The 11,374-nt window shown below is 37.4% G+C and overlaps 1 protein-coding gene across 1 annotated transcript; it reads left to right on the top strand.

The window, feature by feature from the left end:
- The first annotated feature begins 585 nt into the window (after window positions 1–585).
- On the top strand, window positions 586–5,662 carry LOC126763156 (leucine-rich repeat neuronal protein 3). Its single transcript, XM_050480412.1, has 2 exons — window positions 586–1,253; window positions 2,758–5,662. The coding sequence occupies exon 2, from the start codon at window positions 2,894–2,896 to the stop codon at window positions 5,156–5,158; it is 2,265 nt and encodes a 754-aa protein (XP_050336369.1). The 5' UTR covers window positions 586–1,253; window positions 2,758–2,893; the 3' UTR covers window positions 5,159–5,662.
- The last annotated feature ends 5,712 nt before the right edge of the window (window positions 5,663–11,374 follow it).

The raw sequence follows: 11,374 nt of genomic DNA on the forward strand, positions 1-11,374 counted from the left end.
TCAAATTGGCATTCAATGCACGTCTGTGAACTTAGTGCTTGCAGCGACCTCTTCCGGCGCTTCCACGCTGAGCATATGCTTGCCACGCGCTTCGCTCTGTGCACAGAAGCCACGATGTTACTCACGACGTGTCAAAAATACGCTCTGTGTGCTCTCTGTTGTCCGTGAGTAGTCAGCGCTAATGTGCAATCACAAACTCTCCTTGACTTTGATGACCAATTGGTGAGCATTCACCGCAAATGCAGCTGCCTTTTTGCCATCCGTTACCTGCTGTATGTGCTCCGGTGTACTGCCTGCTAAGTTGTTTTTCAATGCACTCATTACACTCTCTGAAACGCTTCTACAGCCGCTCTCAAACTTGTTTTTCTGCTTCAGCTTGGAATTGCACGAGTTGATCGGCGCTCCGCGGCGGTTTTTGAGCGTGCAATTCACTCCAAAAACTACAATGAGGGTTGTTGTTGGCATTCCTCGTATGTACGTTGCCGCTTGTTTTCAGGCAATCGCTTGTCGGCTTGTTTGGTAGCAAAATTATTTACGCTTGGCGGCTTCTCCATGGGCCACTACAGCACACCGAGGTGTTGTTAACACACTCAGATGGTTCAAGTTTTAGTGTAGTTCGTTGCTTGGCCGTGTGCGGTTGTAAATTTACTTTGCTATTAGGCAAGAAATTAGGCAAGAAATTAATTCGAACATTTTCGAAACTCGGCAAAAATTAATACAAAAGCCGTATATAAATGTAGAGCACCTCTAGTTCCGAGAACGAGAATCGAAAAAGTGCCAAGTTTTCTTTCGTATTAGCAAAACCGTGATTAAAGCGAACACTTGGATTATCGCTCACGGTGCAGCTATTGCACAGAATTTGGAAAACATTTCTAAAAAGTTTTTAAAAAAATATTATCAAAACATAAACAAATGATCATAGAATGCTAAATATTGTGTTGAAAATTATATCGGAACTCAAAATGAGTTTGTAATAAAAAACCATGAATATTTGTGAATTTTACGCAAGTAAATAACTCTATAAAAACAACAAAAAAATAAAACAAAATAACCGAAGGCATAGCAAAAGCATCGAAAATATTTGTGTTTGCCACGGAAATAAGTTATTAGTGGTTTTGTGTTAAAAATAGTAGTGAAAAATCAAATTCAATCAAATTGCAATTAAATTGCGTGGGAAAATTTGGAGAAATCATAAAAATCGCATGACAATTGAGTTTTAATGTGCGCGAGTTACTGCTGGACAGTTGGAAAAGGTTGGTTGTGGTGTTATGAGAACAAAAAAACACTGTATTTAATTTTTGAACATTTCGTAAGCGCTCAAAACATGTTGATATGTGAAAACGGTATTAGTTTATTATTATGTAGATTTAAAAATAATAAAATTTCAAAATTTAAACCTTATAAATATTGAAGTTGTCAAATGTATAGCTTAAATATATTAAAATCTTTAACCACTAATTTTTGAAAAGTTCAAATTTTTTTTAAACAATATTTAAAAAATTGTTTTTTTAATTAAAAATACAAAATGAACAATAATATCAAAAATCACTAATTTTAAATTTTTGTAGAGGAATCAGAATTAATTATTTGTATTTATTCAAAAGGCGATGAAGTCTAAACTAACATCAATAAACCATCTCAAAGAGTATTAGGAAAATTGTGTATAAAAATCAAGGCCTAACCTTTTGCTTTGGGCCAGTTAACGCAAAGATATAATTTGTGGAAATTGGATTATAACTAATAATTCAGAGTTTAGCACAAACAAAAAAATATAATTCTCATTTGATAAGTTCTTGATTGAATCTTGTTTGGTTTTAGTTTCCTTGCAATGAGCATCAATTTCATAGGCGCTAAATTGTTTAAATTTTTTAAGGCAGTAAGGGAACCAATCTGTTTTTAATAATCTTACTTATATAGAGAAAGTCAAATAGGTAAAAAAAACTAATGTGTTTGGCAAAAATTAATTCAGAGAATTGGTATGAGGAATATAAAAACTACTAAGAAAAAATGATAGGGAAAAACCAAAAAATTTATACTGAAAAGTTTAATACAGAAATAACATAATGCAAAATATAGCTTTTCATTAATATTTTGTTTCACAATTTTAAAGTTGGAAATTTTGAAAATTCATATTTGTGATTTCTTGAAAATATAGTTTTTAGAATGATTATATATTTGCTGCTGAAATAAAATTAAACTACAATAAAGCTTCTGCAGTTAATTTTTCTCAGAAAACTTTTATGGAAAGAAAAAGTATTGAAATCTTGATACAAATTTGTAGTCGTTAACAACAAATTGTGTGGCTTGTGAATGATACCATTATATCAAAAAAAATTTTAATTTTAATAAAAAGTGTATCAATTCAGAAAATTTGCTATTAGTTATGTTTTCAGTTCATAGTTTGACTATTGTGTGTTTTTTTTTTTATTTTATATTAAAACGTAATTTAAAATAGTGTTAAATCACTATGTTTAAATGATTTTTGTAAGCGACAAAAAATAAGTGCACTTCCATTTCAAGTAGAATATTCAATTAATGAAGACGACAAAGCACGGAAATAAATTTGTTAGTAAACCGGAAACTCAACTGCACATAAGTCACCATTAACACACACACACAAAGCAACATTTTCTCTGCTTTTTTACATTTTCCTATTTTTATAACTTTTGTGCATTACATTTCCATACATTTCACATTGAATTAATTTACTGCACTTCATCGCATTATTTAATTACCCCTTCTTTTTCTTTCTAATAGCAATGGAACGCTTATAAAATCAACACTCATTGAAAACGTGACGTATGAAATAGAGCAAACCTAAAGAATAACAACAACTACATTAGAACCACAGCTTAATAAGGATCCACATACACACACACGTATACACCACAAAATGTTGCAACTCAAGAGCATTACCTACATTTCGCTGCTCTGCCTGCTGCTCGCCACCAAAGCTAGCGGTTTGGCTAACTGTCCATCAGGTTGTCAGTGCGATGACAATACCTTGGTCGTGCAGTGCGGTGAGGGTCAATTGGATGTGCTGCCGATTGCACTGAATCCGTCCATACAACGCCTGGTGATACGAAACAACAAAATCAAGACGATCGACTCTTCGATACAATTCTATGCCGAGCTGACATTCCTCGATTTGTCGTCGAATCATCTAATGACCATACCGCAGCGCACTTTCGCCTATCAGAAGAAACTGCAGGAGGTGCATTTGAATGACAATAAGATCGGCGCAATCAGCAATAAAACATTCATCGGCTTGTCGGCCGTAACAGTATTGAATTTACGCGGAAATCTCATTTCCGAGCTACATTTGGGCACCTTTACGCCGTTGGCTAAAATTGAAGAGCTGAATTTGGGTAAAAACCGCATTGGCTTTGTGGATCCGAAAGCGTTTGACGGTTTGTCGCAGCTGCGCATCTTGTATTTGGATGACAATGCGTTGACTTCGGTGCCCGATCCAGTTATTTTTCAGGCCATGCCCAGTTTGGCAGAGCTCTTTCTCGGCATGAATACTTTATTGAGCGTACCGGCAGCGGCCTTCCAAGATGTGCCGGCCTTAACGCGTCTGGACTTACGTGGTGCTGGGCTACGGAATATCTCGCATGACTCATTTAAGGGTTTGGAAGCGCTGCGCCAACTGGATCTTTCTGACAATCGCTTGACGCGTATACCCACCTTCAGTTTGAGTAGTTTGGTGCGCTTAGAGGAATTGGCTTTGGGTCAGAATGATTTTGAAGTTATTGTTGAGGGCGCTTTTGTTGGTTTGAAGCAATTGAAACGCTTAGAAATCAATGGCGCTCTAAGGCTGAAACGCATAATGAACGGCGCGTTCTCGACCAATGGCAATTTGGAGTTTTTAAACCTGTCCTCGAATAAGATGCTGCATGAGGTGCAAGAAGGCGCGTTGAGCGGTTTACCCAATATGCGTCATGTCATATTGAAAGCAAACGCGCTCACCACACTCGCAGAAGGCCTGTTTCCATGGCGTGATCTTATCACGCTCGATCTGTCGGAGAATCCGATCTCTTGCGATTGTCGTGTCATGTGGCTACGCAACTTGTTGGTGGAAAAGAACGGCACAAACGATGCGATCTCTGAGGTCTACTGCGCTTTTCCCGAACGGCTGCACGGTGAAGCTTTGCGTAACTTGAACCCGGCGCTTATGGGTTGTACACACACCGATCCACGCAAGCAAGCTTTGATTGGCGCACTACTCGTCGGGTCGGCAGCCACGATCACCACCTTGGCGCTCATATTGTATCGTTGTCGTCGCAAGATACGCGAATACATCAGCAGCGGTGTTTGGGGTAACTCCGCTTTGGGACGCAAAGAACGTGAATACCAGAAGACTTTCTGCGATGAGGATTACATCACGCGCCATCAGCATCATCCCTGCAGTCTTGGTATACACTCGACCTTCTCAAACACCTACACCCCACATCATCCCGCTGCACGTCATTATGGCTTCTGCACCATGCCCATTAACGATTTGAACGCGCCAGAAGCACAGAAGAATCTGCAACAGCTGCAAGTGCCCACTGCCACAGTGTTGAGCGAGAAGAAGGCACTACAAACCGGTATTAGCATTGACGATTGCGCATCATACTCGCTACGGCTTAAACCCTGCAACGGCAACGTTGTGGAACCGCAGCCGAGCGTGAACCATTACACGAAACCGCAATTCGCACACTCCGCCGTTACGCTAGATGTCGGTGAGTCGTGTTACTCGTATGCCGATGTGCCAATGATGCATTCGCCCGCGGTGAATACATGCGAAGCACGCCAACACCAGCTGCGTCTCACGCAAGAGCACTTCAACCAACAGCAGCAACAACAGAAACAACAACAGCAGCAGCAACAACCGTCGCTGCATTATGGCACTTCATCACGTAGCGATTGTGATGCGTCTAGCGAGGTAATGGATGCCAATTATATTTACAGCAACACACACTATTCGATGCCGCTAGAGCAGGGACGTTGCACCAAAACGCCCACACCACCGCCAATACCGCCAGCATTGCCCTTACGTAATGGCATAGCGACTACGGGTCGTCGCTCCTTCATGGGCGCCAATACACAAAAGCAACAACAGCAGCAGCAGCAGCAGCAGCAGCCCTGCAACAACACAATGCGTAATCCCCACTGATCGCAGGTGTTTAGTGTGGGTAATGAGCTGCCACTGGCTGTGCGTTACCCTACCTATCACCATCCGAAGCTGAGCTTGCACGCTTAGTGGGCGCCAACTGTGATGTGACCACGTGTCATAGCGTAAGCGTATTATCAAAACGGGACTTTTAGATATGGTATACAGAGGGACGTTAGCGTGTAGGAGAGATCACGAGATAGAATTTCAAGTATTACTACTGGGGACCCTTAGTACATAAATAGTGAACCAACGAATTATAGAACATAAGTAACTAACTCGTATGTAATTAGCAAAAAAGATAATAGGCTAAGTCCGTGCACCGAAAAGTATCCTTTGGAACCCAGACTTTCAAGGAGTGAAATTGAAATTGAATTTCAAAATCAAAATGGTGCTTTTCAAAAATTTGTACATAAATAATAATTTAAAACAACAAAAGCACTTAGTTTTGACGAAGAAATCAACAAATCGGAAGACATAGCATTAATTGTAAATAAATTATACAAATTGTCTAAGGACTTCTTAGTTCATAAGCATTATCATTATTATCACTTTTTTGTTTCGAAAAAAGCACTGACTTAAATTTTAGTAAAGGTAAGTGTACCGTTAAGAGAAAACTGTACTTAACCGCTAAGCAAATGTAAATTATTTTATGAAAACTTTTGTTTAGTTAGTTTATTTAGTTTTAATACAACAACACCACAATAATTTCTAATAGTTAGAAGAATATTTAAATTATATATAAAACAACGGAAAAAAATCACAAAATTATCATAATGAAGTAAATAAAATATGAACTTTTTTGAATTAAAAATAAATAAATTTACGTTTTCATTAGGGGAAATGATTTGGGCTATACTTTGAAAAATGGTAAGTGGTTTGGTTATAGAAAAAAATAAAATTCAAAGTAAATAAATAAAAACAAAGGTTAAGGCTAAACAAATTCTGAAAACAAAAATATTTAAATCAATTAAATTAAAATAATTTTCGCAAAGATTGAATGCTATTATTAAAAGAAAAGAAAATTATCAAGAAAATTATATAAATTCATTCAGTTAATTAAATTAAAAAAAAAATAATTATTTAATTTAATTATTAAATAATAAAAATTAAAAAAATATCATAAAAAATTATTTTATTTTTTCATTTTAAAAATCGTAATTCTTTTTTTTTTGGATTGGAGCTTACAAGTCCTGAAATAATTTTTCAATTAATAGGATACTGAAAAGCAATTCCTCTCTTCAATTCGCTATAATGTTACGCTATTGGTTAAACCCGTTTTTTTTTTTTTGAAGCATCATTTCTCAAATTGTAACTTCGAAGTAACATTATTTGGTAAATTACGTATGATTTTTTTGGCATATTTTAAACTCGAAACTCGTAAGAACTTAGACATCTACCAATAATCCTTTCTTTTAGAGTCCTCTTAAAAATGTGAATGGCTGATACTCAAATGTTATATCAAAATGCTATTAACTATTTCAAAGTCATAGGTGTTGGCAGCTTTTCCCAAGATATTCTGTTCTCCACCAATAAAGTTCTTGAGGTTAACAGAAAATAAATGTCGCCTGTTGCTTGCTTCCGAAATTAACATTTCCATTGGTAGCAGCGTCATCTTTGATAAATATAACAATATACTACAAAACGTCAACAACAATTGTTTAGACACATAATCTTAGAGGACTAAAATTACACGAAGAACTCCACAATAAACTGCAGGTTTCAAATTTCCCCATAAAACAGGTACATGAAAGAAAGCCAATACAGCTCTTTCAAACACTCGCATACATGTAGATCTAACTAAAGACCTGAGAAACACACGTTTCTACATGACCACGCATATATTTCGAACGTTTCTCCGTGGCGCTCCAGCTGTGCAACGGATTGTGTGAAATTATCGAGAACTATTTTTGAAAATTGCAAAGAAATTAATAGCTCATCATTGCGAAGGGAAGGGAAGAGGAAACCAAGATCTTTTATTGTTTTTGTTGTTGGTAGGCTATCGCGAAGGCTCTTGGTGGGAATGTGTTTTTTGTTCTTGTGTATTTTGTTTTGTCTACGAAATAAAGGACGAAGGAGCACAATAAACACACAGCCTTAGCGACTTTTGTTTAACTAGCCCCAGTGTGTGTTAGAAATAGAAAGAAGATATTATGCGGACATTGCAACGATTATGGATTTGCGGGGTTTCTTATAAGCACCTTGAGATTAAAGCGTGTAGTTTGGAGAAGAATAAGATTTCAGTGCGCAATTGTTATTGTTGTAGGCTCTTTAGGACTGATTAGTTGACCTTTAGTAGACCTTGAACATATATGTATATACACACTATATAATAATTGTTTATTGCAATTTTTCAAATTCAAGCGTGCAAACTAAAGGTCAATACGACTGCAAGCGAGGCTTCTTGATAAGGAAATGACGTATTTTAGATTCTGTTAATATACTATTTACTTTCAAAAATTTTCTATTTATTATACTTTAATATTTTCGCAACGTGTTTCTACAGAGCATAATAGTTTTATTAACCTAGCGGCTGAATCTGAGAAAATGAGCTAAACTGAGTTCCGCATGACTGTCTGTCCGTTCGTCCGTCAGTCCGAAACATAGTTGAGCCTATTCGGAACTACTCCAATAAAAACGTGTTGAAAAGAACGATAAGCATATAAACAAAATCGTCAGAAGCATTAAATTTTACCGTAAATTATGTTCAAGTCAGTATGAGATTGGATAAAGAGCGCGGAACTGCATGCTTTTTGCTGAAATTCCATTTCTCAGTGGCTACTGGGCAGATTTCTATCAAATTTTATGCAAAACATTGTATACAAATTATTGGGTTACGATTCAAAAATAAGCAAAGCAGCCGCCATTTCCGCCACTGTAAAAAAATCCATTAGATCCTTTCACTATACAATACATAACTAAATTAAGCAGTAAAACAGATATTGGAATATATAATAATAAAATAAGCGCAATCAGTCGAAGGTTATATGTTCCCGGAAGAAATTTCCTAACTTTCTCGGTGCATGCTCTATATGTATACTGCCGTTACTATCTTACCTAATTTTTAGGGGCAATAGGCTTGGGGCTAAATCGAATATCGCATTCGATGGAACGATGCGCTGTTTGAGATATATGATGACATTGACATAGTTCAGCGAATTAAAAGACAGCGGCTACGCTGGCTAGATCATGTTGTCCGAATGGACGAGACACTCCAGCTCTGAAAGTATTCGTCGCAGTACCCGCCGGGGGAAGCAGAGGAAGGGGAAGACCTCCACTCCGTTGGAAGGACCAAGTATCCAATTGGCGCCATGTAGCGAAAAGAAGAAACGACTGGCGCGCTGTTGTTAACTCGGCTATAGTCGCGTAAGCGGTGTCTACGCCAGTAAAGAAGAAGAAGAAGCTATCAATGGCAGCACTTTTTAACCTTTTTGTCCGCTGGAGTAGGTAACCTGATCTAGTCTGGTGTCTTGTGCACAATACTGCTGAGCCTAGGTTTCTTTAATTTGGTTTAGAAAATAATACAAACCCTATGTTCAATTCGTGTACACTATTTAATGGCAGCGCCTACAATCTACCATAACCGGCTATAATTGTGAATGATTTTTTCAATAAGTACAATTTCGAAAACAACTATTTCTAACTCCAAAAAACTTTGTTACTTATGACTTATGTTATGAATATCCTTCAGACCTCTTGTTGAGAGGTATTTCGGTAGTTCTCCTTAATCGAGCCATATCCAGAAAACCAGAGGGGCCTTGTTGAAAGACGATATACCTTCGTGTTTGTAGCAATAGCTATTTTACTACATTTCAAAGTACGAAGACTTTTGCAAGCTCAACCTAACTTTTTAATAAATACATTTTATATATTAGGTTGTCAAATATCTCCCTTCCGCCTTTTTGCTCATTATTCAATGCTTTATAAAAATTGTTACAGTGATCGGATTTAGTTCAAATATGCGCCATTTCGTTCGATAATCTATTTCCGTCTTAACGGCGACTCCATTATACACCCCTCCTTTCCAATCCCACCAAACACACAGCAAAAACCTTCCTTGGCCACTGTTTGTGACGATTCAACCGGCCTTCGACCACGACCGTTTTCGCTTGATATTGTCGTATGTGATCCAGTTTTCGTCGCCAGTTACCAACCGCTTCAAAAATGGGTCGAGTTTGTTTCGTTTCAGCAGCATATCGCAGGCGTTGATTTGGTCCAGAAGTTTTTTTTGCGTCAAATCATGCGGCACCCAAACATCAAGCTTTTTTGTGTATCCAGCCTTCTGCAGATGGTTTAATATGGTTTGGTGACTAACTCCCATCTTCTGGGCGATGTCACGAGATGCCACACGCTGGTCTAACTCGATGTTTTCCATGATTTGATCGGTATTCGTCGTCACAGGTCTTCCGCCGGGTGGCTTATTCATGGTGTCGTTTTCACTCGCTCTGAATCGTCGAAACCATTTGTCCGCAGTTCGAAGTGATAGAGTACCATCCCCCAAAACAACATTAGTCTCACGGAACGTTTCTATAGCGGATTTGCCTTTAACGAAGGAAAACTTTTAAAATACTGTTGAACGCAATATCCAAACTAATAGTGGCATATTGTAGGTTATGTCAAGACCTTTCAAGATGTATACTATTGCCAGATACGTGCTCTGTAGCGCTTTATACATAGCCGCGAAATTCAAAAGACAAAAAGGCGGAAGGGAGATATTTGACAACCTAATATATGTATATATATATATATATATATACTTTTACGGCTTTACAAGCACATTTAACAGTGTTTAGGAGAATGAAATATATCTTCGAATCAATAAGTAATTAAGCACAATGAAATCTGCAATAAAGCGCTAATCGATTATTCAAAGTCCCAAGCCGTACGGCGGAGAAACCAAATGTTTGCTTTACAGCACCACAGTGACTTAATTTAATAAAAGGCCGTCACATGATATGAAGAGCACTAAAATAACAACATCAAGACTTGATTATATTGAACTTAGTTATTTCGAAGAAATGCATGTTGACAATGATTTTACAGAAATTTCACGCTCAATAAACAATTTCACGCAGAACAACTTGCGTGAATGTGGAATAACAAGGGCATAATTTCCTTATGAATGAGTTTATTTTTTTTATTCGAACAAGTATTGCATCTTTTGATCTTTATTTTTTAATGATTTCAATGGCTTCACACTCATCGTTTTGTATGTAGATATAGTTATATGAGTATATGTCTGCGCACCCATCCATGCCTTAACCTTTATTTGCCTGCGTGGCGATAATGTCTGCAATTATTTTATTCTCATTGCACGATAATGAACAATTTTCAAGCTGCTCTAATTAAAATAACAAACCGAAAAATATGATTTGTAATTATGGATTACACAAACAATAAATAGGGGAAAAAATTACATAAATAAATAGACCAAAGCAGTCGTGAGCGAGTCTGAGGTTGCACGAATGTGCTTTATCCAGCGGATCCGGCGGGTGTATAGAAATTCAGCAAGCCACACAATAAAAAGTTAATTGCAAAAGAATTTGTTTTGTATACACACACACACACGTACATTAAAATACACACGTTCAAACAATGGAGTAAAGTGGCATGCAAACCTGTTCGTGGCTGCCACATCATGAAATTAACGGCTGCGCTGTTTACAGTAATATAGTAAGCGCGGTTGATTGACTGACTGACTGCGACCTGTACGCCCGTTTGAGCCACAACTGGCGGACAGACAGTGACTGACTCGATTGTCAGTGACTGTCGGTGATTGTGTTTGTGTTTGAACCTAGCTGTTTGTGTTGTTGTTGTTGTATTGTTATGCTGCTTACTTTGTTATTATTGTGCGATTATTTATATATTTTCATCCACTGACGGCGTGAAGAAGTAGAATACAGGAGATACAGCCATGAGGCATCACTGATAAGCAGTAATCCAACAAAGAGACAGAGGAAAATCTGAAAAAAACGAAAAATAAACTGTAACAATTGCGCGAGCTGGTATGCTTTAATTTCTGAAGTACACCATTAATGAGCGTTTTCAACACAGTCATCATTTAATAATGAAGCAAACTTGATTCTGTGTGCACATGCAATATAACACTTATGCACATACATACTTATGTATGTACATGTGCAGTTACTCATATTAAGAGGGGCGCTGTCGAAAAAAAGAAAGGCAAAAGTTCGAAGCGCGATCAGGCGATCAGGCGCT

The sequence above is a fragment of the Bactrocera neohumeralis genome, chromosome 6 (genome assembly GCF_024586455.1).
Source record: "Bactrocera neohumeralis isolate Rockhampton chromosome 6, APGP_CSIRO_Bneo_wtdbg2-racon-allhic-juicebox.fasta_v2, whole genome shotgun sequence".
Lineage (NCBI taxonomy): Eukaryota > Metazoa > Arthropoda > Insecta > Diptera > Tephritidae > Bactrocera > Bactrocera neohumeralis.

What these genes read in the sequence shown, in the direction of transcription:
- LOC126763156 (XM_050480412.1), top strand. Translation starts at nt 2,894, where the DNA reads ATGTTGCAACTCAAGAGCATTACCTACATTTCGCTGCTCTGCCTGCTG.